Source organism: Carcharhinus amblyrhynchos, chromosome 17 (assembly GCF_965287045.1).
Source record: "Carcharhinus amblyrhynchos chromosome 17, sCarAmb.v2.hapA, whole genome shotgun sequence".
Lineage (NCBI taxonomy): Eukaryota > Metazoa > Chordata > Chondrichthyes > Carcharhiniformes > Carcharhinidae > Carcharhinus > Carcharhinus amblyrhynchos.
In genome coordinates, this window is record NC_137340.1 from 1,470,141 (window position 1) to 1,497,461 (window position 27,321).

Below are 27,321 nucleotides of genomic sequence, written 5' to 3' on the forward strand. Positions count from 1 at the left end.
AATGGGCCAAAGGGCCTCTTTCTGCACGGTAGGGTTCTATGATTCTATGTGTGATACTGTGGTGTGTACAAAATGCTGTCAGACCTGCTGAGTGTTTCCGGCACTTTGTTTTTCTTCAGCTGTTTGTCCGAGGTTTAGACATGTATGGACTCTTTCAAATCAAATGTGGTGTTTCTAAAGATTAAAAGAGAGTAAAAATGTGATGGATTTTATGCTCTGAAAGTGGGGTGGGGGAGGAAAATCACAAGGACAGGTCTGGAATAGGGTAGAGAGTCAGAGATAAATAACAAAGACGCCATGAACAAAAGACAAAGGGAGTGATAATGATTTGATTTGATTTATCAACATACAGTGAAAAGTATTATTTCTTGCGGACTATACAAACAAAATATACTGTTCGTGGAGAAGGAAGTGAGAGTGTAGAATGTAGTGTTACAGTCATAGCTAGGATGTAGAGAAAGATCAACTTAATGCGAGGTAGGGCCATTGAAAAGTCTGACAGCAGCAGGGAAGGAGCTGTTCTTCAGTCGGTTGATATGTGACCTCAGACTTCTGTATCTTTTTCCCGATGGAAGAAGGTGGAAGAGAGAAAGTCCAGGATGTGTAATGATTACAGTAAAGAGGTAAAGCATTGGTCCCAGGTGAGTGTAAATGACATAATAATCCAGTTCAGTCTGAAAGCACAACATGAGAAACAGATTCAGATCAGTGCATGGCAGATAAACAGAATCAACCTGAGTGACAGAGTTCATGGCGTGAAATGAGTAAACTCAGCGTTGAGTCTAGTAGGCTGTATAGTGTCAGATCTGAAGGTGTGTTGTTGCTCAAGCTTGTGGTAAGCTCCACTGGAATAGTGTAGCAGGTCAAGGGCGGAGATGTGAGGATGAGATCTATGTGGTGAATTAAACTGATAAGCAATCAGTAGCTCAAGTCATGCTTGCAAGTTTAGCAGAGGCATTGCAGAAATCAGTTTGCATTTGGTTTCCCCATAAGTCCACAGTTGAGGTTTCAAGATAAATTTGGAGGATCACTGAACCAAAAGCTGATGGAAAGATCCCCACATAATTTGTACCTCAAGGAAAAGCTGGATACCAAGAAGAACAGTAAATTTAGGGGGGCTGTGGCATATGTGTTTGTCCCTGGAAAAGTGAATGAAGCTTCGCGGTTTTGTCAGATAAGGAAACTGTTAAAATGAATTTATAGCAGAGAACTATATAGACTATATTGTTAATAGTGCCTGCTCTGTTTAATTCTTTTATATATACAATAAAGCTTGCTTTTGTTAAAAACATATCACTTAATTGCTGGATGTTCGGATTTCGTCTTTAAATGTTAACAGTCATAATTTTATGACCTTTGTTTTACAGAAACAAAGGTGGTTTGGCAAAAGCCAGGGATATTCTGACACGCCTGGGTCTGGAGCCATCAGATGAGGATTGCATTGCTGTACAGCATGTTTGTACAATTGTTTCATTCCGTTCAGCCAATCTGTCTGCTGCTGCCCTTGGAGCCATCCTGACCCGGCTTAGAGATAATAAAGGAGTGCCACGACTCCGGACCACAGTGGGAATGGATGGATCACTCTACAAAATGCATCCACAGTAAGTCATTGCCAGTGCATACCTTCCACGATTCTAAAATCTGACTTGAACTGCACAGCCTGTTTTCAGGAGTGACCAGCTGACGTCTTGGAGGAATGAAAATCCAGTCTGTCTCCAAAGTACTTTATTTAAAGCCATGTCTGAATGAGACAGTTTTATCTTCACAAACGTGAGAACAGATCAATCTGGCATGTCTGCTGAGCCATTGTCAAAACTCCTGATTCAAAATCAAAATTACCTAATGTGTTACTCCTCTTAGTGTATAATGCTGACACCCTGCCTATGCTCCTAGGAGCAGTTTTCAGAGTGTGGAATAATAAGAAGATACCAGTGAGCCTCGTTGATGATGCAGCCATCAAATGCCTCCAGCTCGACTCTATTTCCTCAGATTCCTGAGATTAGTTTTGCCTTGTGGCTCTGGTCAAAAGCTGCTATGGTCTTGAGTATTTATGACTTCAACCTGGTTGGCTAATCAGTTAGAAAAAATTTGATTTCCATCATTTCAAAATAATTGGTCCCCCATTTACACGCAGAGAAATTTCTTCTGAGTGTGATTAGTGCTGGAATTCTCTTCCCCAAGGGTAAGCCATTTGGCCCCTTGAGCCGCCTCCACTCCCCATTAAGATCTGATTGTTGCCTTAATTCCACTTCCCTGCTAGCCCCCCATAACCCTTGACTCCTTTGTAGATCAAAAATCCGTCTAACTCACCCCTGAATATATTCAATGACCCATCTGCACTGCTCTCTGTGGAAGAGAATTCAAGATACTAATGTTGTGGCAATAATGGAGACCTGACTTGAGAAACAGTATGACTGCCTGTGGACTAAATAAAGCTGGATGCAGGGTGTGCATTAAAGCTAGGGAAGAAAGGAGGACTGGTGGCAGTAATTTTTGATCAAAATATTAGTGTTGGAGAGGATGCCCTGGAGGGGTCAAGACAAAATGTTTTCAGTTAAAATTAGGTAACGATAGATTTAAATATTCCTAAATGACGCAATGCACAGCTTCCAGTGGCATCAGATGTTCTCTTCCTGATTCTGATATCCCCATTCACCTCCCAAACTACTGCTCTTTCCATTTGAAATGATTACACTGTGGATGAAGGCCAGCGTAGCCCCTGGATGGCCAGGGACAAGGCAAAGAAGGGCCCTGGCACTGCCAGGTTTGATGCTCCCAAGGGATGGGGTTAGGATTAAAGGGTGAGATGTTGATGGGGTCCTGATTGCCCGAGAGAAGGTGGATATGGCAGGAGGAGGAGGAGTTGCTGCGAATATGGATGGTGGCTGGGGGCGGGAGATTTTTGGCAAGGATAGATGAATTGGGTGTGGGGGAATTCCACACCCAGTTGGATGGGAGGGGTGTTGCTGGTGGAGTGGATCGATGAGAGAGGGAATGAAGATGCCAACGAGGATGGATGGTAATGGGAGCGGGGGTGGGGAGGGGGGGGTAATTTGCTGTGAATATGGATTGGAGGGGGGGCAATGCCAGCAAGCATGGAGTGGGGGAAATTGTCAGAAAGACAGGAGGGAAGGAAAAGTTGGTGGGGTCACACTGTTGATAAGAGAGATGATCTTGGCTTGGATGATATTAAGTCCATTTGGGTGGAGGTGAAAAAACAGCAAGGGAAAGAAGACATTGGTAGGGGTAGTGTTTGGACCCCCAAATAGCAGCCATGAAGAGGTAGTTTATCAGTCTCTTCAGAAGTATTTCTCAGTAAGGAGGAAAGATTCTAAAAGGGAGATAAAACCAACAATGGCTAACCAAGGAAGTTAAGGAGATTTTAAGTTTGAACATGCATAGAACATAGAACACTACAGCACAAACAGGCCCTTCGGCCCACGAGTTGCGCCGATCACATCAACACCTACCAATCTGTAGACCTATCTATAACCCCCAATCCCATTAAACCCCATATACTCATCCAGAAGTCTTTTAAAAGACCCCAGCGAGTTCGCCTCCACCACCACTGACGGCAGCCGATTCCATTCACTCACCACCCTCTGAGTGAAAAATTTACCCCTAACATCGCTTCTGTACTTTCCTCCCCGCACCTTAAATCTGTGTCCTCTCGTAGCGACCATTTCAACCCGGGGAAATAGCCTCTGAGAATCCACCCTATCCATTCCACTCAACATTTTATAAACTTCTATCAGGTCGCCTCTCAACCTTCGTCTCTCCAGGGAGAAGAGTCCCAGCTCCCTCAACCTAACTTTATAAGGCATGCCTCCCAGTCCAGGCAACATCCTTGTAAATCTCCTCTGTACCCTTTCAATAGCTTCTACGTCTTTCCTATAGTGAGGCGACCAGAACTGCACACAGTACTCCAAATGAGGCCTGACTAGATCTTATAAAGTTGCAGCATTACCTCCCGATTCCTAAACTCAATCCCTCGATTAATGAAGGCCAGTACACCATATGCCTTCTTGACCACATCCTCCACCTGCAAGGCCGATTTAAGAGTCCTGTGGACCCGGACCCCAAGATCCTTCTGCTCTTCAACACTACTCAGACTTCTGTCCTTGATAGTGTACTCGTTCATCCCGTTGGTTCTGCCAAAATGGACGACTACACATTTATCCGCGTTGAAGTCCATCTGCCACTTCTCCGCCCAGTCCTGCATCCTATTTATGTCCTGCTGCAACTTTTGACATCCTTCCAGACCATCCACAACATCACCGACCTTCGTGTCATCAGCGAACTTACTTACCCATCCCTCCACTTCCTCATCTAGGTCATTTATGAAAATGACAAACAGCAAGGGTCCTAGAACAGATCCCTGGGGCACTCCACTGGTGACTGACCTCCATGCCGAAAAAGACCCATCCACAACCACTCTCTGCCTTCTGCAGGCAAGCCAGTTCTGGATCCACAAGGCCAAAGGCCCTTGGATCCCATGCCCTCTCACCTTCTCAAGAAGTCTTGCATGGGGGACCTTATCAAACGCCTTGCTGAAGTCCATGTACACCACGTCCACTGCACTTCCTTCGTCAATGTGTTCAGTCACATTATCGAAGAACTCAACTAGGCTCGTAAGGCACGACCTGTCCTTGACAAATCCATGCTGACTATTTCTGATCATGTCAAACCTCTCCAAATGCTCGTAAATCTTGTCCCTCAGAAGCCTCTCCATCAGCTTACCAACCACTGAGGTCAGACTCACCGGTCGGTAATTTCCTGGGCTATCTCTGTTCCCTTTCTTGAAAATAGGAATTACATCCGCAATCCTCCAATCTTCCAGAACCTCTCCCGTCTCCATTGACGACGCAAAGATCATCGCCAGGGGCTCTGCAATCACTTCCCTCGCCTCCCACGGTATCCTGGGGTACATCCCATCTGGTCCCGGCGACTTATCTATCTTGATAGAATTCAGAAGTTCTAACACATCCTCCTCCTTAATATCCACATACGCAATCTTTTCCATCTGCTGCAAATCCGAGGCAAAATCTCCCAGATCAGTTTCCACCGTGAATACTGAGGCAAAGTACTCATTAAGCACCTCTGCCATTTCTTCTGGTTCCACACAGACCTTTCCCCCTTCACCTTTTATAGGTCCTATCCCTTCTCTTCTCATCCTTTTACCTTTCACATATCTATAGAAGGCCTTGGGATTCTCCTTAATCTTACCCGCCAAGGTCTTCTCATGACCCCTTCTGGCTCTCCTAATTTCCCTTTTAAGCTCCTTTCTACAGTCCTTATACTCCTCAAGATCCTTAACATCTCCTAGTTCCCTGAACCTTTTGTACACCTTCCTTTTCCTCCTGACTAGGTTCAACACAGCCTTCGTGCACCACGGTTCCCGCGACCTACCAAAACCCCCTTGTCTCATTGGAACGTTGTCGTGCAGAGCTCCAGACAAACATTCCTTGAATATCCGCCACCTTCCTTCGGTACTTTTCCCTAAGAACGCCTCCTTCCAGTTTATAGAAAAAGCTGAAAGAAAAAGCATACAAGGAAGCAAAAGACAGTGATAGCCCCAGAGACTGGGATAAATTCAGAATCCAGCAAAGGAGGACTAAAGATAATAAAGAGAGAAAATAAACTGAGGGAAAACCAGTGAGGAATATAAAATTGACAAGAGGTTATTTAAACATATAAAAAGGAAGAGAGAGAAGACAAAGTGAACATAGGCACCTTAGAAAATTAATCTGAGATAATTATCATAGAATCAAAGAATCCCTAAAATACAGGCAGGGCCATTCGGCCCATCGAGTCTGCACCGACCACAATCCCACCTAGGCTCTATTCCCCCTAACCCATGCATTTACCCCTGACAGTAAAAGGCAATTTAGCATGGCCAATCTAGCTAACCCACATATCCTTGGACTGTGGGAGGAAACCGGAGCACTTGGAGGAAACCCAGGCAAACATGGGGAGAACGTGCAAACTTCCCACAGATAGTGACCCAAGCTGGTAATCAAGTATTCGACAAACTATTGGGGCTAAAGGCAGGTAAGCCTCTGATCTTAATGAATTGCATCCGGGGATCCTAAAAGAAATAACTGCAGAAATGATGGATGCATTGATTGTAATTTTACAAAAATGACTGGATTCTGGAGAAGTACTAGAGGATTGGAAGACTGCTAATGTGACACCCCTGTCAAAAAAGAGAGGGAGACGAAAAGCAGCTGGCTATAGGTCGACTAATCTAATATCATTGTTAAAAAAATGTTGAAATCAATTCTTAAGGAGATAACAGCAAATTCGGCAATTTATAACCTAATGAAGCAGAGTCAGCGTGGCTTCATGAAAGGGAAATTGTGTCTGACTAGTTAAGAGTTTTTCGAGGAGGTTTCGACCAGAGTGGTTGGAAGGGAATCAGATGTGCTTTATTTGGACTTCCAGAAGGTGTTCAACAAGGTACCTTACAAAAGGCTAAGTCATAAGATAAGGGCTCATAGTGTTGGATACAATTCAAGTACAGCACATCTACTGATTGCCTTCAATCCACTCTGGTTGAGACTTTGCTCGAAAAACTCATAACTAGTCAGATACAATTTCCTTTTTATGAGGCTATGCTGACTCTGGTTAGATTATACATTGCTGAAGATTCTGCTATGGCCTTAATAAAATCTCCTTAATAATTGGCATGGATACAGGCAGGAAACAACGAGTGGGAATAAGGTGTACTTCTTCAGATTGGTGACCTGTAACCAGTTGGGTTTAACAGGGATCAGTGCTGGGACCACTTCTGTTTATAATATATATAATAGTGACTTGGAGGAAGGAAGCAAATGTACTGTAGCCAGGTTTTAAGATGACACAGAAATAGGTGGAAAGGCAAGTTGTGAGAGAGATACAGTTAACAAAGAAATTTTGGGAGAATCCTCCAGTGATGTGTTTCTCAGCGGTAAGAGGTGCTGAATTGTTCACTGATAGCGGGATTCTGTGATTCTGCTGCTGTCAATGGGATTTCCCATTGATGTCACTGCAAGCAGCAGGAGGGGCACACTGCCCGGCCTGGAGAAAAAGTTGGAAAACGGAGAATATTTGAGAAAATGTGAGGTTGTTCATTTTAGAAAGGAGAACAAAATAACTATTATATAAATTGGGATAGTCTGCAGAAAGCTGCAACAAAGGGACTTGGGGGAACTTGTGTACGAAACACAGAAAGCTAGCACAGGGGTGTGGCAGGTAATCAGGAAGGTTAATGGAATGTTGGCCTTTATTTCAAGGGAGTTGGGGTAGAGTAGGAGAGTCTTGCTGCAACTGTACAAGGTACAAGTGAGACCACAACAGAAGTACTGTGAACAACTTTTGGGCCCTTTTCTTAAAGAAAGATACTATTTCATCAGAGTCAGTTCAGAGAAGGCTCACTAAGCTAATCCCTCGTATGGAGGCGTGAATCCACACTCATTCCCCTGGTCCATTCCCCCCCCACCTATATCTGGGATTCCTCTGATGCCCTGCGTCATATTGACAGCTTCCAGTTCACAGACCCTAACTGCCTCCTATTCACCATGGGTGTGCAATCTCTCTTCATCAGGACAGTTTCTTTCTTGAAAAGAGGCTTGAACAATTCCCATCTACCACCACTCTCCTCCACCTGGTTGAACTTGTCTATCTCTCAACAACTTCTTCAACTTATCTCACTCTCTCCAACTCAAAGGAGTAGCAGTGGGTACCTGCATGGGTCCTAGCTACGCTGGTCTTTTTATGGGGTGAGTGGAACATTCCTTGTTCCAGGCCTACCCAGGTCCCCTCCCGCAACTCCTTCACTGGTACATTGATTATTTTGGTCCTGCTTCATGCTCTCATCCAGACCTCGAAAAATTCATCAACTTTGCTTCCCGTTTTGACCCCTCCATCACCTAGTCCATCTCAAGATAGTTCCTTTTTCTTCCTTGATTTTTCTGTCTCCATTTCTGGCAGTTGACTATCTACCAATGTCTGTTACAAGCCCACTGACTCCCACAGCTATCTGGACTACAGCTCTTCACACCCCACATCCTGTAAGAACTCCATCCCTTTCTCTCAGCTCTTTCACCTCTGTCACATTTATTCCGATGATGCCACTTTCCAAAGTGATGCTTCTAATATGTGCTCCTTTTTCCTCAGCTGTGGATTCCCATCTACAGTTATTGACAGGGCCCTCAACAGCATGCAGTTATCTCCTGCGCCACGATCCTCACCACCTCGGCTCCTTCCTAGAGCAAAGATATAGTTGCCCTTGTTCTCACTTTTCACCCCATCAGCCTCCACCTGCCAAGCACAATCCTCCGCCGTTTTCACCAATTCCAGCGTGATGCCACCACCAAACACTCTCTTCACTCCCTCTGTCAGCATTCTGCAGAAACCGTTCCCTCTGGGATAACCTAGTCTACTGCTCTACTATAGCCAACACCTCTCCCATCACTCATGACACCTTCTGATGCAGTCATAGAAGGTGTAACATTTGTCCCTTTACCTCTTCTATGCTTACCATTAAAGGTCCAAAACGTTCATTCCAAGTTGAGCAGCATTTCACTTGCACCTCTTTCAATCTGGTCTATTGCATTCGCTGCTCCCAATGTGGTCTCCTGTATATCGGAGAGATCAAGCGTAGACTGGGTGATTGCTTTGATGAGCACCTTTGGTCTGACTTTCTGGTTGCTTCCCATTTTAACACACAATCCTTCTCCCATGCCCACATGTCTGTCCTTGGCTTGCTGCAATGTTCCAGTGAAGCTCAACGCAAAATGGAGGAACAGCATCTCATTTTCTGGTTAGGCAATTGACAGCCTTCTGGTCTCAACATGAATTCAACAAATTCAGATGATTTGCTCTACTCCATTTCAGGGTAGTTTTCATTCTTTTTTACTGTTCTCTACTTTTTTTATTCCTTTATTGTTTTTCTTCATTTTTCTTCTCCCCCCCCCCGTTCTTCCCCCTATTTCATCTCCCTCCCCTTAGCTTTTCTCCCCCCACCCACTTCCCCTTTTCTACATTCTACCTCTGTCCCATCCCATTCCCCCTCCCCCCCACCATCTATTACAGCTTCTCTGCTGTTTTTTGGTCATTGACACCCTTTATTCTCTCTGTGGACAGCTATTAGCAGTCTTTTCCCCTGGTTTCTGTGACTCATCTTTCATTCCCTCACACTGCACTGTAAACTTTCTGTGCCTTTTAGCTTTGACAAAGGGTCATCTGGACTCAATGTCAGCTTTTTTCTCCCCTTACAGATTCTGCCAGACCTGCTAAGATTTTCTAGCATTTACTCTTTCGGTCCCTGATATGGAGGGATTGTCTTATGAGTCAAAGGGGTGCCAATTTAAGACACAGATGAGGAGGGATTTCATCTGAGAGTTGAGAGTCTTTGCCACAGAGAGCTGTGGGGGCAGTGTCCTTGTGTATGTTTAAGACTGAGAGAGAGAGATTTTTGATTAGTAAAGAATCAACGGTTACAAGAAAAGGGCAGGAAAGTGAATGTGAGGAATGTCGGATCAGCCATGGTCCTACTGGCTCGAGGGGCCAAATGGCCTACACCTGAACTTCATACTACGGTCTTATGGGCACAATGGGTACACCCATAAGGTACAAAAGCAAGGGAGGTTTGGTGAAATTTTCATAAGGACTGTTCAATACCAACAGGTATCTTGTTTACTGTATTTGGCATCTTACTTCAGGAACGGTTTAACAGCATTAGGGAGGGTGCAGAAACAATTTACAACAATGAATATATACGCAGATAGATTGGTGAATCTGGAATTGTGATGGAAAGTTGAAAGGAGATGTGATAGAAGTGTTCAGTATCATGACGGGTTTGGACAGATTAGATATGGAAGTTGGCTGAGTGGTTACTGACCAAGGGAAGCTGATTTAAGGTGATTGGCAAAAGAAGCAGAAGCTACATAATGACAGACGTTTTTAGGTAGCGAGTGATTAGGATCTGGAATGTGTTGCCTGAGAATGTGGCAGAAGAAGGTTCAAGCATGATTTTCAAAAAGAGAATCATCTGAACAGAAGAAAATGTAGAGCTCTAGGCTAAGAGAGTAAGGCTACCTGAATTGTTGCAGATCTGGAATAGATAGGGCTAATCGAAAAACCTCCTTCTGTGCTGTAACCAGCATATGATTCTTTGGAATCATATCTGAAAGTGATTGGGATTCTATTTGTGAAGGAGCTCATGCATCCTTAACCAGTGTTGGATGAAATGAATGATAAAGCATGCCACACACTTACCTGGAAGCATGAATAGAAACTCAGCAGGAACAGTGGCGTGAATGTAAGATTGGCGAAAGAGTTACACTGCTGGTCCTGGCCTTGCTTCAAGATACAATTCAGCTGGCAACTGATGTAGCCGCATGGAATGCTATTACCTGAAGTTTCCCCTCCAAGCAATCCTGACTTGGAAATATGTCGCCGTTTCTTCACTGTCGCTGGGTCAAAATCCTGAAATTTCCTCCCCAGTAGCACTGTAGGTGTACTCCACATGGACTGCAGCAGTTCAAGAAGGCAGTCACTACCACCTTCCCAAGGACAATTGGGGATAGGCAGTAAATATTGGCCCAATCGGTGATGTCCACATCCCATAAAATGACTTTTTTTAAAACCCTGCTATCACCAAGCAGCTCACCTGTAGAAGGAGCGACACTCCGAAAGCTTGTGCTACCAAATAACCTGTTGGACTTTAACCTGGTGTTGTGAAACTTGGTAAATGTTCTTATGTTCTTATGTAAAAAGTCTGACAACACCAGGTTTTAGTCCAACCGATTTATTTGATAGTAAACTCACAAGCTTTCGAGGTTTCCCTCTTGGTCAGGTGAATGGAGAGTTCTGGCCTCAGACAGAGCATATAAAGCACAGACAGTTTACAGATTACTGATTAGAATGCAAATCTTTACACCTAACCTGCTGTTCAAGTCCTAAAGCGGCCGACAATGTGAGTGGAAGGAGCACTGATCACAGGTTAAAGAGATGTGTATTGTCTCCAGACAGCACAGTGAGTGAGGTTTTGCAAACCCAGGCAAGTCACGGGGGTTACAGATAGTGCGACATGAACCCAAGATCCCTGTTGAGACCGTCCTCGTGTGCGGAACTTGGCTATCAGTCTCTGCTCAGCGACTCTGCGCTGTCGTGTGTCGTGAAGGCCGCCTTGGAGAACGCTTACCCGAAGGTCAGAGGCTGAATGCCCGTGACCACTGAAGTGTTCGCCAACAGGAAGGGAACAGTCTTGCCTGGAGATTGTCGAGCGATGTTCATTCATCCGTTGTCGTAGCGTCTGCATGGTCTCCCCAATGTACCATGCTTCGGGACATCCTTTCTTGCAACATATCAGGTAGACAATGTTGGCCGAGTTGCAAGAGTATTTACCGTGTACCTGGTGGATGGTATTCTCACGTGTGATGATGGTATCAGTGTTGATGATCCGGCATGTCTTGCAGAGGTTGCTGTGGCAAGGTTGTGTGGTGTTGTGGTCACTGTTCTCCTGAAGACTGGGTAGTTTGCTGCGAACAATGGTTTGTTTGAGGTTGTGTGGTTGTCTGAAGGCAAGAAGTGGGGGTGTGGGGATGGCCCTGGCGAGATGTTCTTCTTCATCAATGATATGTTGAAGACTCCGGAGAAGATATCATAGCTTCTCTGCTCCAGGGAAGTACTGGACAATGAAGGGTACTCTGTCCACTGTGTCCCGTGTTTGTCTTCTGAGGAGATCGGTGCGGTTTTTCGCTGTGGCACATCGGAACTGTCGATCTATGAGTCGAGCGCCGTAAGCGTTCTCCAAGGCGGCCTTCACGACACACGACAGCGCAGAGTCGCTGAGCAGAGACTGATAGCCAAGTTCCGCACACATGAGGACGGTCTCAACAGGGATCTTGGGTTCATGTCACACTATCTGTAACCCCCGTGACTTGCCTGGGTTTGCAAAACCTCACTTACTGTGCTGTCTGGAGACAATACACATCTCTTTAACCTGTGATCAGTGCTCCTTCCACTCACATTGTCGGCCACTTTAGGACTTGAACAGCAGGTTAGGTGTAAAGATTCGCATTCTAATCAGTAATCTCTAAACTGTCTGTGCTTTCTATGCTCTGTCTGAGGCCAGAACTCTCCATTCACCTGACGAAGAGGGAGACCTCGAAAGCTTGTGCATTTACTATCAAATAAATCGGTTGGACTAAAACCTGGTGTTGTCAGACTTTTTACTGTGTTTACCCCAGTCCAACGCCGGCACATCCACATCATGACGTTGTGAAACTTCTTACTGTGGTTCTGACTACTCAGCACAGTAGGAAGATAAGTTGGGAATTTGTATTTTACAACTCATTGGCTTTACCAACTGAGGTGGGACAGCCCTAAGTTTGTTTCTCATGTTAGTGTTTTTTTAAATTATAACATTCCATTTGTGTATGGGAGAATTCTTATTGTTTGGTCTCCTTTACAGATTTGCCAGACGTTTCCAAAAAACAGTGAGACGCCTGGTTCCTGACTGTGAGGTCCGGTTCCTCCTCTCCGAAAGTGGCAGTGGAAAAGGTGCTGCCATGGTGACTGCAGTAGCCACCAGACTCGTGTCTCAACGCAAAGAAATAGACGAAACACTGGCTTCGTTCACGCTCACGCAAGAGCAGCTGTTTGAGGTGAAGAAAAGGATGAGAACAGAGATGGAGCTTGGTTTAAAGAAGAAATCTCATGATGCTGCAACAGTGAAAATGCTGCCAACCTTTGTTCGTAGCACCCCAGATGGGACAGGTATCCAATTTATTCTTTTGGTTCATGTACCTGCTATAGCTTACAGAAACAACTTGTATTTACTTAACTGCCCAACATAAAACATCCCAAAACATTCCACATGAGATTATAAAACAGTTAGACCCTGAAATATGAGTGTTGTTAGACAGGGAATGAAAGGCTATGTAAAAGAGGGAGGTTTTAGTAACATCTTTAGAAGCAAATTCTAGAGTCTTGGCAGCTGAAGGCAGAGCCAGCAATAGCAGTGCGTTTAAATTGGGAACATTCAAAGCCAGAATTAAATGAACACAGGTATCTCAGAGGATTATGGGGCTAGAAAGGGTTCTGGAGATAGGGAGGGACAAGGCTATGGGGATTGAGAATTTAAAAGTTGATGTGTTGAACTGAGAACCAGTGTAGCTTAGCAAGGTCAATAGAGATGGGTGAATGGGACTTCGGATGCGAGTTAGGAAACCTGTGGCAGATGTTTGGATAAACTCAAGGTTGCGGAGGATAGAATGTGAGACAGCAGCCAGGAATGCACTAGAATGGTGAAGTTTAGAGATAACAATAGCACAGATGAAGGTTCCAACAGCAGATGATTCTGGGACAGCAATCGTTACAGATGTGGAGATAGGTGTTCTTGCTCATGGCACCCATATATGTCGGTGGCTCACCTTGGGTTCAAATCTTGACACACACTTTTCAAAGAGACTGGTTCAGCCTCAGATAGTAGCTGGGGAAAGGGTTGGAATCAGTGGCTGGGGAACGGAATTTATAGCGGGGCCCAATGAAATCTCTGTTGGAAAAACAGCTTGATAATACTGAGAGAATGGAGGAGTTGATTGGTGGTAATCGTGTCAACTTCATGTGGAAGCTGGTGTCAAGCTTTTAGTCACATTGCTGAGGGGCAGCATGAAGGAAAACTAGGAAGGGTTCATGAGGGACATCAGAATTAACAGTGGGGAAACAAAAACAGAAACCATCGGAGATGATTTTCTGATTATGATTAAGTTAATAAAAATGGAAGCAGGAGAGAGTGCAGTCTCACTCGCTGGATGGTAGTGGAGAAGCATTGGAGGAGAATGGTGTGATTAACCATGTCAAGAACTGCACTTAGGTCAAGAAGAACAAGGAGGGACAGTTTACAACCATTTAGGATGCTATTTGCTTATTTTGATGAGGTACTGCAGCAGTGATAGAAACCTGATTGGATGGGTTCAAAGTTGCAGGAAAAATGGGAATCAATTTGAGCGATAACAAAGCATTCAAGAGATTTGAAGAGGAAAGGGAGAATGGGCAGGGTGGGGGTGTGGCAGTAACAGAAACAAGACTTAAAAACAGTGAAAACTGGGTGCTTAATATTCCAGGTTATAAAGTATTGGGACAAGATAGGGAAGGACCAAGAAATGTAGGGTGGCAGCACTGATTAGGGAAGACACTATAGTGTTGGAAAGAAAGGATGTCCAGGAGAGGGAAAGGATAAAATCCATTTGGTTATGGCTGAGAAGCAGTTAGATGTCACTATTAGTATCAGTATGTAGATGTGTGTAGTGGTTTATCATAGGACTCTCTCCTGAAAGGTAAGTTGACCTTTGTTGAGATGGGATAATGTTCCAATGTAATTGGGAAGAAGTTCTCTCGTGCATTCAAAGCTGAAGTAAGCACTGCCTGGAATCTCAAATGGAATAATCTGCAGTGATTTAAATGCAAAGTCCTTTAAATTTGAAAAAAATAACCTTTAGCAGCATTCATTTAGAGGAAAAAACATAGCAGCTGCGCTTGGGCTACTTTGATATGACATTTGGTGCCACCTGGTTTTTCAGTTTTGATTGACTCCATTGTTTAGATATTCCAATGTGTTTTGACAGTTATCTCATTTTGAATACTTGGCACAGGAACGGAACTACTTATCTCAACGAGGAGCTATGTTCATAATTTGATAGTTTTAAGAGATTACTAAAGAATTACCTGTCCCTGATATGGCAATAAGTGATTTGTCTTGTAACAAATCAAGGGAATTTATTTTGGTAGAATTAGTGTGGATTTTAGTACAAAGTGTCTTTAAATGGCAGCTATTAGATTGTTCAAAGTTTATTTTTTAATATTGGTTTTAAAGATGGATATTAATTGTGGATACTGGGCATTTGGATATGGGGGACACGGAGTGGCATGACAGATATGAGGGAGGCTCGGGAGTAAGATGAAGCATCTTAAGATGGGCATGGGAAAACGAGGAGACTTGCGAGAATTGGGGGGGCTGGAATTAGTGGGAGGTGATAAATGAGGTTTAGGAAATTTAACATGAAGAACAATGTTAGGAACTGGACCACTGTCCTCCAGAGCTGAGCAGGGCCATCTAACCAGCTTTTCCTCAAAAGAAAATCCCTGCATACTCCAGATCAATCTACACACCTGCACTGCATTGAGGCTGACAAAACCTGCGCTCTCCCACACACAGTTTGTGTTTGCCTGACCCAGACAATAATCTGAGCTAATTTCACGGATCAAAGTGAAATTGGAAAGTGATTGAAAAAGAGTCAATAAAAGGGCAGTAGAATGGCATTGGAGTGGACAGCTATGGTTGTAGGTCTTAACTTTTGAGATACTACAAGGCATTCCATAAATGTGCGTGTATCTGTATTTCTTAATGTGTGTACAACAAATCATTGATTTAGTGTTATTCAGTGTTTTCAGTAAAAATTTGAGAGTACCACCCCAGAGTAATAACCATAGAAAATTTGTTTATTTTAATGTAAAGGTAATTTTTACAAAAGCAGGGGTCACAATATGTAATAAGAATCTTGAGTATTTGTTAACAGAAAATGGGGATTTTGTGGCTCTTGACCTCGGTGGAACCAACTTCCGTGTCCTACTCGTGAAGATTCGTAGTGGCAAGAGACGAACAGTGGAGATGCACAATAAGATCTATGCTATTCCTTTGGAGATAATGCAAGGAACAGGTGAAGAGGTAGGTCTTTTTCTGGGTAATTCAGTAGGCATTTAAATAGTAAATAGATGGTCAGAAGAATAAAGGAGCTCACTATTGTTTAAATGGAGAAAGACTGTGCAGAAAGCACAGAGGGTTACAGGGGTTCTTGTGCAAAAATCATAAAAAGCTAACGTGCAAATTTAGCAGGTAATAGGAAACACAAACGGAATGTGGATCTTAATTGCAACAGGAATAGAGTAAAAAAAGTAGGGAATTCTTGCTGAAACCATACAACGTATTAGACTGTATTTGAAATACTTGAATAGTTTTGGTCTTCTAATGTAAGGAAAGATATGCCAAAATTGAAGGCAGTTCAGAGAAGGTTCTCCAGGTTGATCTGGGGAATACAGGGATTTTCTTTAGAGAAGAGGTTGAGTAAGTTGGGACCTGTACTTATTGGAGTTTAGAAGAATGAGGAGCAACCTTATTGAGAGCCACGAGACTCTGAGTGCTGACGAGGATCATGCAGCCAGCTGTTTAATGAGTGTCTTGATCTCTAAATTAAATTAGAAACCCCCCCTCCCTCGAGGGAAATCGGGACCACTGACAAATAAGGGGAAGAGGCCCCAACCCTCATAAGAAGGACAACCCCTTTCCACCCACAAAAAGACCGCACCACGCAGAGGCTGTACCTCACTTTGTGTTTCATTTTTGAAAACCATTAATGATTCAGACAAGTGTGACCTCATGCCGCTAGAGTGTGGGGGGGAGGCGGGGGTGGGTGTATATGTTGTAGTTAGTATGGATAGTCAGAGTCTTTTTCCCTGGCTACAAATGTCAGTTACAAATTGGGTTAAAGTTAAAGGGGGAAAGGATGTAAGTGTCTTGAATGCACTCCCAGAGGAGGTAGTAGAAGCAGATAGCAACATACAAGAGGCATCTTGACAGAGATATAAATAGGCAGGGGATAGAGGGATATGGACCAGATGGTGGCAAAAGATCTTTAGAAAGGGAGGTTTGGAAAGGGGATTAGCCACCGACCTCCGTTTGGCCTACAAAAGTGCAAATTGGAAGGGAGGTTTATTTTTCTGCTGCTTTTGGTGACAGATCCTACAACCCCAAAACGTCATGTCCCAGATACTTTAGAAGTTCACTTCACCTGTGTTAGATTGATAATGTATTCCTGTTACTGACCTATTGGTATACATACTCTTAAACTGCCTTCACTGAGATTAACATCCCATTAGCTGGCAAAAGAAACCACACCACACAGAGTATGACCAAGAAGTACAAGGGAGAGGTACGAAAATAACTGTTTTCATTATGTGTTGATAATCTACCAATAATAATTAGATGTGATTTTCTTCTGATTTTCAGCTATTTGATCACATTGTTCATTGCATCTCTGATTTCCTCGATTACATGGGAATGAAAGGTGCTCGGCTTCCTCTTGGTTTCACATTTTCCTTTCCTTGTGAACAGAAGAGTTTGGATGAGGCAAGCCCATTTATATATAATATAAATTCACAGTTGCCGTAGCTAATGGATATTAAAATGTAAATCATGTTGTTTGTAATAGGACATTGCTGTTTTAAGATGCTTTCAAGACAACTTGTGGAATTATAAAAGTTTCTTTTAATCTCAGGGTATTCTTCTAAAATGGACCAAAGGTTTTAAAGCAACAGATTGTGAGGGAGAGGATGTAGTTACTATGCTAAGGGATGCCATTAAACGAAGAGATGTAAGTTGTATTTTCATTGTATATTTCTATATTTGTTTATAATTGATCATTACCTGGACAATTATAGAAGCATTTGAGATTATTCCCATGCTTTCTATCCAGCCTTTTCACTATAACCTTCAATTCGTTTCTCTCTTGTACGTTTTTCTGATTCATCCTAATGTGAATCTACATCATTCACTTCAATTGAGTTGAGTGGGGTGACACAGTGGCTAGCACTGCTGCCTCACAGCACTAGGGACCCTGGTTCAGTCCCCGGCTTGGGTAACTGTCTGTGTGGAGTTTGCACATTCTCCCCATGCCTGTGTGGGTTTCCTCCGGGTGCTCTGGTTTCCTCCTACAGTCCAAAAGAGTGTATTGGCCATGTTAAATTCTCCCTCAGTGTACCGGAACAGGTGCTGGAGTGTGGTGACTAGGGGATTTTCACAGTAACTTCATTGCAGTGTTAATGTAAGCTGACTTGTGACACTAATAAATAAACTTTAAATAAACTTGGAAAAAAAATTTAGTCTCTGTGACAGTGTGTTTTCCATTCTAACCACTCTGGTAAAGAAATATTCTTCTGAATTGCCTTTGGTTTTGTTTTGTGAAGACAGTTGTGTTGTATTTTATATTTATATTTATATATATCCTATATGGTTTCTTGGTTACCATCTTTTATATTAATTTTGTTAGCGAGTGCAGTCATGTTATTTTTTCACCGCACCTTCTTAATTCCTGAAGAATCTGTCTGTTTGAAACACCCAAGTTGATTTTCTCTCAGGCTTCCAGGAACAAAGGAACTATCGGCTATTTAGTTGCTTTGACCACTTCTGCCGTTCAGTGAGATCTTAGCTGATCTGTGACCAAATGTCACACAGCTGCCTTTATTGCATTTCCCTAATGCTTTGGAATACGTAAATCTGTCACTCTCAAATTTAAATTTCGCATTCTCTCTCGCATCATTGTTGTTTCTGGAAGAGAGTTTTGAACTTTTTGTTGGCGAAAAGGCACTAAATGCTCATTTAGAGAGCCTGTGCAAGACACGATGGGCTGAATGGCATTCTCCTGCACTGTGACAATTCAGTGATACTGTAATGCATTGTGTGTAGACCTGTTTAATTTTGCTCTTGAATATTTAAACTGTTCTTAGACTCTTGGGGCTGAATCTTGCAAGCAGTGGTAATGATGAGTGGATTGTTGCTGCACTAAAGATTCTCCCAACTCTATGCTGCTGCATAAATATTTAGAGCAGCACTCGTTGATCAGCTATGTTCGAACGTATTGAGAGAGTCGGAGAAGTCAGCTCGTGCCTCCTCTTTACAGCACTTTCTACTCTATGGTGAGATTAAAGGTCCAGTCTCTGAATGTTAGTGATTGGATGAATGGGTGAGATGTGTCAGTAGATGGGTCAGGTGGTAATTGCATCAAAGGTATTTGTGTTTGGGAGTAATTGGGTCAGGTCGGGGGGACAGTTGGGTTTGAGGGTAGTCGGGTCATGGAGCAGTTGGGTGAGGTGGATGGTCAGCTTGTGGCGGGGACGGGTTGTGGGGTGAATGGGAGGAGTAGTCAATTAGGAAATTGGGTTAGATTGAGGGCTGGCTGAGTGGGTGAGGGGGCGAGTTGGAGGGTCAGGGTTGCATATTGGTTTTGGAGTATGAGACTAGATTTTAACGTGTCTAACCTTTACCTGGATATTACACAGCAAGTGTTGTGTACCTGTCCATAGTCTCTTGACTGTAACTAAGAGTTCCTGGGAGCAGGCTAATTACCCATGGGAAGTTCAAATTTCCTAACAATTCGCAAGTTTGTTGCATGCAAGGCCTTTTCAGCCCCACATCTGGTGCCCAAAAGTCCAGAGAACAGGAGATTTAGCCTTGTTTTTGATTGTCCTCAAGTTCTTGACTTACCCATCAGTGGAAACCGTTTCTCTTTATCTACTATCTATCATTTTTCTATTGTCTATCATTCTTCTCTTTCTACTTTGTTCCCCTTAATATCTTAAAAACCTCAATCTGATCACCCTTAACCCTCAAGTCCAGGGAATAAACCGCTTGTTGTTTAACCCTTGAAGTCCACGTATCACTTACTTGTCACTATGCTGAAACTCTCCAAGGCTGCTTTTTCCTATCCAGGACTGCTCACGCCCTATCCTTGTACAACTGAAATGTGAGTCCTTGTCTTCTAGTCTATTAGATATGAACATGGTCATTCTATTGGCTTTTTTTGGTTATCTTTTGCATCTGTTTACATTTTAAATCACTTTAGATGGCTATTGTTTTAAGCTTTTTGCCACTTAGAAAGTAGCCTGTTTTATCCTCTTAGATCCAAGCTAGATGACCTTACATTTGCCCACATTGAAATCCATTTGTCACAGTTAGGGTTGTTAAGAAGGCATACGGTGTCTTGGCGTTTATTGGTAGGGGGATTGAATTTAGGAGTCGCAGCGTCATGTTGCAACTGTGCACAACTCTGGTGCGGCCGCACTTGGAGTATTGTGTGCAGTTCTGGTCCCCACATTACAGGAAGGATGTGGAGGCTTTGGAGAGGGTGCAGAGGAGGTTTACCAGGATGTTGCCTGGTATGGAGGGGAGGTCCTATGAGGAGAGACTGAGGGATTTGGGGTTGTTTTCGCTGGAAAGAAGGCGGCTAAGAGGGGATCTTATTGAAACATATAAGATGATTAGAGGTTTAGATAGGGTGGACAGTGATAGCCTTTTTCCTCGGATGGAGAAAGCTAGCACGAGGGGGCATGGCTTTAAATTAAGGGGGGGTAGTTATAGGACGGATGTCAGGGGTAGGTTCTTTACCCAGAGGGTGGTGAGGGATTGGAATGCCCTGCCTGCTGCGGTTGTAAATGCGCCTAGTTTGGGGGCGTTTAAGAGATCCGTGGATAGGTTTATGGACGAAAAGGGATTGGTTTAGAACATAGAACATTACAGCGCGGAACAGGCCCTTCGGCCCACAATGTTGCGCCGACCAGTTACAAAAACAATGACCCACTAGCCTATACCAATCCCTTTTCGTCCATAAACCTATCCAGAGATCTCTTAAACGCCCCCAAACTAGACGCATTTACAACTGCAGCAGGCAGGGCATTCCAATCCCTCACCACCCGCTGGGTAAAGAACCTACCCCTGACATCCGTCCTGTAGCTACCCCCCCTTAATTTAAAGCCATGCGGCCGCACTAGAGTAGTGTACAGTTGCAACATTACACTGCGACTCCTAAATTCAATCCCCCTACCAATAATAATAATAATAATAATGGTTCAATGCCTCTCCAATCTCTTCCGGTTCCACACACAACTTCCCCCTACTGTCTGTAACTGGCCCTAATCTTGCCATATTATTATATCATAGTTTAGGTTAGTGGGTCATTGTTTTTTAACTGGTCGGTGCAACATCGTGGGCCGAAGGGCCTGTTCTGCGCTGTAAAGTTCTATGTTCTATGTTTTGTCCAATTGTTTAATCTCTCAATATCTCTATCTGGGCAGAAGCATAAAATTACATTGTTTACAGTTTTGCCTATCTTTGTGTCATTGACAAATTTGGATATATATAGCTTTTATTCTCATCATTTTAAATCCTCATGCATCAGTTGCTGAAAGTAAGCACTGAGGTACAACAAGCAGTCAAAAAGGCAAATGCTATGTTGGCTTTCATAGCGAGAGAATTTGAGTACAGGGATAGGTATGTTTTGCAGTTGTATAGGGTGTTGGTCTGGAGTATTGCGTGCGGTTTTAGTGTCATTAGCCATAGAGGCTTACAGCATGAGAACAGGCTGTTCAGCCCAACTTGTCCATGCTGCCCTTTTCTTTATTAATCCCAATTGACCGCATTTGGCCCATATCCCTCTACATTCATCTTACAGATAAGTATAGAGGAATATGGGCCAAATGCAGGTTTAGGTTTACGTTTAGAGTGCTGGGGAGTAGGTACAGAGGAGATGTCAGTTTTTCACTCAGAGGGTGGTGGGTGCGTGGAATGGGCTGCTGGCGATGGTGATGAAGGCAGATTTGTCTTTTAAGAAACTTTTGGATAAGTACATGGGACTTAGTAAGATAGAGGGTTATAGGTATGCCTGGTAGGTAGGGACATGTAGGGTGCAACATGTGGGCCGAGGGGCCTGTTTGTGCTGTAGTTTTTCTATGTTTCTATGTTTACCCATGTAACTGTCTAAATGTTTTTTAAAAGACAAAATTGCACCCGCTTCTACTAGTACCTCTGGCAGCTTATTCCAGACACTCACCACCCTCTGTGTGAAAAAATTGCCCTTTTGTATCTTTCCCCTCTCACCTTAAACTTATGCCCTCTAGTTTAAGACTCCCCTATCTTTGGGAAAAGATATTGACTATTTAGCTGACCTGTGCCCCTCATTATTTTATAGACCTCTATAAGATCACCCCTCAGCCTTCTACGCTCCAGAGAAAAATGTCCTAGTCTATCCAGCCTCTCTCACAACTATCAAGTCCCAGTACCTTATAACTTAAACTATCAAGTCCCGGTACCATCCTAGTAAGTTTTTTTTCTGCATTCTTTCTAGTTTAATAATATCCTTTCTATTATAGAAATAATAGTGTTCTTGTCTGATGAAGAATGCCCTTGCTATAGAGAAAATAAGCAAGGGTTTGTCAGGCTGATTCCTCGGATGGCAGGTCTGTCATATGAGAAGAGACTAAATCAATTAGGATTATATTCACTGCAGTTTAGAAGAGTGAGAGGGGATCTCATAGAAACTTATAGATCCAGGAACAAAGAACAATACAGTACAGGAACAGGCCCTTCGGCCCTCTAAGCCTGCGCCGCTCATTAGTCCAACTAGACCATTTATTTGTATCTCTCCCAGTCTGTTCATGTGACTATCCAGATAAGTCTTAAACGATCCCAGCGAGTCCGCCTCCATCATCCTGCTTGGCAGTGCATTCCAAGCCCCCACCACCCTCTGTGTAAAATGCATCCCTCTGATATTTGAGTTATACCTCACCCCCCCTCACCTTGAATCTGTGACCCCTTGTGATCATCACCTCCAACCTGGGAAAAAGCTCCCACTGTTCACCCTATCTATACCCTTCATATTTTTATACGCCTCTATTAGGTCTCCCCTCATTCTCCGTCTTTCCAGGGAGAACGACCCCAGTTTACCCAAACTCTCCTCATAGCTAAGACCCTCCATACCAGGCAACATCCTGGTAAATCTTTTCTGCACTCTCTCAAGCCTCCATGTCCTTCTGGTAGTGTGGCGACCAGAACTGGACGCAGTACTCCAAATGTGGCCTAACCGAAGTTCTATACAGCTGTAACATCAGATGCCAACTTTTATACTCTATGCCCCGTCCTATAAAGGCAAGCATGCTGTATGCCTTCTTCACCACCTTCTCCACCTGTGCTGCCATCTTCAAGGATCTGTGGACTTGCACACCCAGGTCCCCCTGTGTGTCTATACTCCTGATGGTTCTGCCATTTATTGTATAGCTCCCCCCTACATTAGTTCTATCAAAATGCATCACTTCACATTTATCTGGATTAAATTCCACCTGCCATTTCTCCGCCCAGTTTTCCAGCCTATCTATATCCTGCTGTATTCTCTGACAATGTTCATCACTATCCGCAAGTCCAGCCATCTTTGTGTCGTCTGCAAACTTACTGATCACACCAGTTACACCTTCTTCCAGATCATGATATCACAAACAGCAGAGGTCCCAGTACACAGCCCTGCGGAACAGCACTATTCACAGACCTCTAGCTGGAAAAAGACCCTTCGACTGCTACCCTCTGTCTTCTGTGGCCAAGCCAGTTCTCCACCCATCTAGCCACCTCACCTTTTATCCCATGAGATTTAACCTTTTGCACCAACCTGCCACGAGGCACACAATGTCCACAAACACAATGGCAGAGGCATCCTGAACTAGGGGTCATAGTTTCACGATAAGGGGTAAACGTTTTAGAGCTGAAGTGAGAAGAGGGTGGTGAATGTGTTGAATTCACTAGCCCAGAATGTAGTTGAGGCCAAAATGTTGTCTGATGTCATGAAGAAATTAGATGTAGCTCTTGGAGCTATAGGGATCAAGGAATATGGGGGGGGGTGCTGCGGGGGGAGAGAGAGAGAGAGAGGAGGAGGAATCAGGATATTGAATTCGATGATCAGCCATGATCAAAATGAATGGCGGAGCAGGCTTGAAGGACTGAATGGCCTCCTCCTGCTTCTAGTTTCTATTAATAAATACAGTTATAATTACGACCTCTATGCAGATCCTCACAGACAGATCCCAGTTCGTGCCTCTCAGACCTGCAGTTCTATTTCTTTTATAAATACTGAATTAAAGTGTTATTCAACATGTTCGCCAATCCCTAACTTTCATTGATAATCCCACATTCAGTTTTCAAGGCACCCACATTGCTATTCAGCATCTACCTTGTCTAAGTATAATTGTGAAAACTTTTTCTGTTGATTTCGTATTCCTTGCAAGTTCTTATTCAAATTCCCTTTTGTAGCTTTTACAAGGTCAAAAGATGGTCAATAACATAAGATAACTTTGTCTTAAACAATTGTCTAGGATGTATTTGTGTCTGACTTATTCATGTAGGCAACTTGTTGAATTCATCTCATTCTCACAACTCTCAGAAGAGAAAATCATGTGTGTCCAAAGGAACATCACATTCTTTACTGCTGTCCCTTCCAAAGATCTTGGACAAACACAGCTGAACAGCAAACCTTTGTATTCTTATTATTGATCCAGGTTGGTGTTCACGCTGGAGAGTGCTGAGGAAGAGTGTGTGATAGATCCACAAATATATCTTATGTCTGCTGGTATTATCTATATTTCAGCTTCTTATATGGAATTGTAACTTTGCCTAAGGACTGAGATGTTTTAATTGGAAAAACGGTGATAGAGTAGCACGGTGGCAGAGAGGTTAGCACTGCTTCCTCACAGCACCAGGGGCCCAGGTTCAGTTCTGGCCTTTGGTCACCATCTGCGTGGCGTTTGCAGTTTCTCCCTGTATCTGTGCAGGATCTCTCTGGGTGCTCTAGTTTCCTCCCACAGTCCAAAGATGTGTAAATTAGGTGGATTGGCCATGGTAAATGTGTATGTGTGAAAAAATTGCCCCTTATCTCCCTTCTCACCTTAAACCTATGCCGTCTAGTTTTAGACTCCCCTACCTTTGGGAAAAGATATTGACTATCTAACTGATCTGTGCCCCTCATTATTTTATTGACCTCTATAAGATCACCCATGAGCCTCTGACACTACAAAGAAGAAAAGTCCCAGTCTATCCAGCCTCTCCTTTAACTCGATCCATCAAGTCCTGGTAGCATCCTAGTAAATCTTTTCCGCACTTTCTAATTTAATAATTAGGGTGACCAGAATTGCGCACAGTATTCCAAGTGTGGCCTTACCAATGTCTTGTACAACATCAGTAAGATGTCCCAACTCTTCTGTTCGATGTTCTGACCGATGAAACCAAGCATGCTGAATGCCGCCTTCACCACCCTGTCCACCTGTGACTCCACTTTCAAGGAGCTATGAACATGTATCCCTAGATCTCTTTGTTCTGTAACTCTCCCCAACGCCCTACCATTAACTGAGTAAGTCCTGCCCTGGTTCAATCTACCAAAATGCATCACCTCGCATTTGTCTAAATTAAACTCTATCTGCCATTCGTCAGCCCACTGGCCCATTTGATCAAGATCCCGTTGCAATTGGAGAGAACCCTCTTCACTGTCCACTACGCCACCAATCTTGGTGTCATCTGCAAACTTACAAACCATGCCTCCTATAGAACATAGAACATTACAGCGCAGAACAGGCCCTTCGGCCCACGATGTTGCGCCAACCAGTTTTTTTTTAAAAAAAAACACTGACCCACAAATCTAAACCAATCCCTTTTCGTCCATAAACCTATCCATGGATCTCTTAAACGCCCCCAAACTAGGCGCATTTACAACCGCAGCAGGCAGGGCATTCCAATCCCTCACCACCCTCTGGGTAAAGAACCTACCCCTGACATCCATCCTATAACTACCACCCCTTAATTTAAAGCCATGCCCCCTCGTGCTAGCATTCTCCATCCGAGGAAAAAGGCTATCACTATCCACCCTATCTAAACCTCTAATCATCTTATATGTTTCAATAAGATCCCCTCTTAGCCTCCTTCTTTCCAGCGAAAACAACCCCAAATCCCTCAGTCTCTCCTCATATGACCTCCCCTCCATACCAGGCAACATCCTGGTAAACCTCCTCTGCACCCTCTCCAAAGCCTCCACATCCTTCCTGTAATGTGGGGACCAGAACTGCACACAGTACTCCGAGTACTCCTATATTCTCATCCAAATCATTAATATAAATGACAAGTAAGAGTGGACCCAGCACTGATCCCTGAGGCACACCGCTGGTCACAGGCCTCCAATTTGAAAAACAATTCTGTAACCATCCTCTGGCTTCCGCCAAGAAGTGGAGATACCGGTGTTGGACTGGGGTAAACACAGTAAAAAGTCTCACAACACCAGGTTAAAGTCCAACAGGTTTATTTGATAGCAAATGCCACTCGCTTTCGGAGCGCTGCACCTTCGTCAGGTGAATGCGAGTTTTGTTCACAAACAGGGCATATAAAGGCACAAACTCAATTTACAGACTAATGATTGGAATGTGAGTCTTTACAGGTAATCAAGTCTTAAGGGTACAGACAATGTGAGTGGAGAGAGGGTTAAGCACAGGTTAAGGAGATGTGTATTGTTTCCAGATGGGACAGTGAGTGAGATTTTGCAAGCCCAGGCAAGTCGTAAGGGTTACAGATAGTGTGACATGAACCTAAGATCCCGGTTGAGGCCGTCCTCGTGTGTGTGGAACTTGGCTATCAGTCTCTGCTCAGTGACTCTGCACTGTCATGTGTCGTGAAGGCCGCTTTGGAGAACGCTTACCCGAAGATCAGAGGCTGAATGCCCGTGACCGCTGAAGTGTTCCCCAACAGGAAGAGAACAGTCTTGTCTGGTGATTGTTGAGCGGTATTCATTCATCAGTTGTCATAGCGTCTGTATGGTCTTGCCAACGTACCATGCCTCGGGACATCCTTTCTTGCAGCGTATCAGGTAGACAACGTTGGCCGAATTGCAAGAGCCATGTGCTGTGTACCTGCTGGATGATGTTCTCACGTGAGATGATGGCATCCGTGTCGATGATCTGGTATGTCTTGTAAAGGTTGCTGTGGCAGGGTTGTGTGGTCTTGTGGTCACTGTTCTCCTGAAGGCTGGGTAGTTTGCTGTGAACAATGGTCTGTTTGAGGTTGCGCAGTTGTTTCAAGGCAAGAAGTGGGGGTGTGGGGATGGCCTTGGCGAGATGTTTGTCTTCATTGAGTTGAATTTGTGTCTGTGTATGCCCTGTTTGTGAACCCAATTCTTCACTTACCTGATGAAGCTCGTGCTACCAAATATACCTGTTGGACTTTAACCTGGTGTTGTGAGACTTCTTACTGTGCCTACCCCAGTCCAACGCCGGCATCTCCACATCATAACTCTAGGTTGTAAGGGGAGAATACATATACATTTATTTAGGATTCAGATGTGATTAATTTGGATCTCCCTTGGCTAGGCTTTGATTGTTGAAGTGATGTAACAGAGTATAGGATAATATGGAATGGATTGTTCATTAAATATATACCAAATTCCTTGTCTATATGGATTAAAATGGTACTAATATCTGTGGAACATCCTTGTTCTAGTGTGCCCCTTCCAGAAGTAATTTGAAGGTGGACAGTTTTCAATTATTGTAAAAGGTAACTACTGATTGTATCCACGAAAATAAAGACTTGTAGCCAGACCGTTCATTTTTCATTTCTCATTTTGAACAGCTGCATTATATGGTGGGGACAAAAATACAAAGATTTTTGCCAAATTCAGAAGTTACTGAGCAGAACCAGGAAGGTTTTGA

The 27,321-nt window shown here is 43.7% G+C and overlaps 1 protein-coding gene across 1 annotated transcript in view; it reads left to right on the forward strand.

Moving 5' to 3' along the window:
• The window catches only part of hk1 (hexokinase 1), a 106,489-nt gene that overhangs the window by 58,947 nt on the left and 20,221 nt on the right, over nt 1-27,321 (forward strand). Inside the window, exons 9-13 of the mRNA XM_080205378.1 lie at nt 1,368-1,601; nt 12,461-12,765; nt 15,567-15,715; nt 17,054-17,173; nt 17,322-17,417. Coding sequence (XP_080061504.1) covers nt 1,368-1,601; nt 12,461-12,765; nt 15,567-15,715; nt 17,054-17,173; nt 17,322-17,417 — 904 coding nt within the window. The remainder of the gene's footprint in view (nt 1-1,367; nt 1,602-12,460; nt 12,766-15,566; nt 15,716-17,053; nt 17,174-17,321; nt 17,418-27,321) is intronic.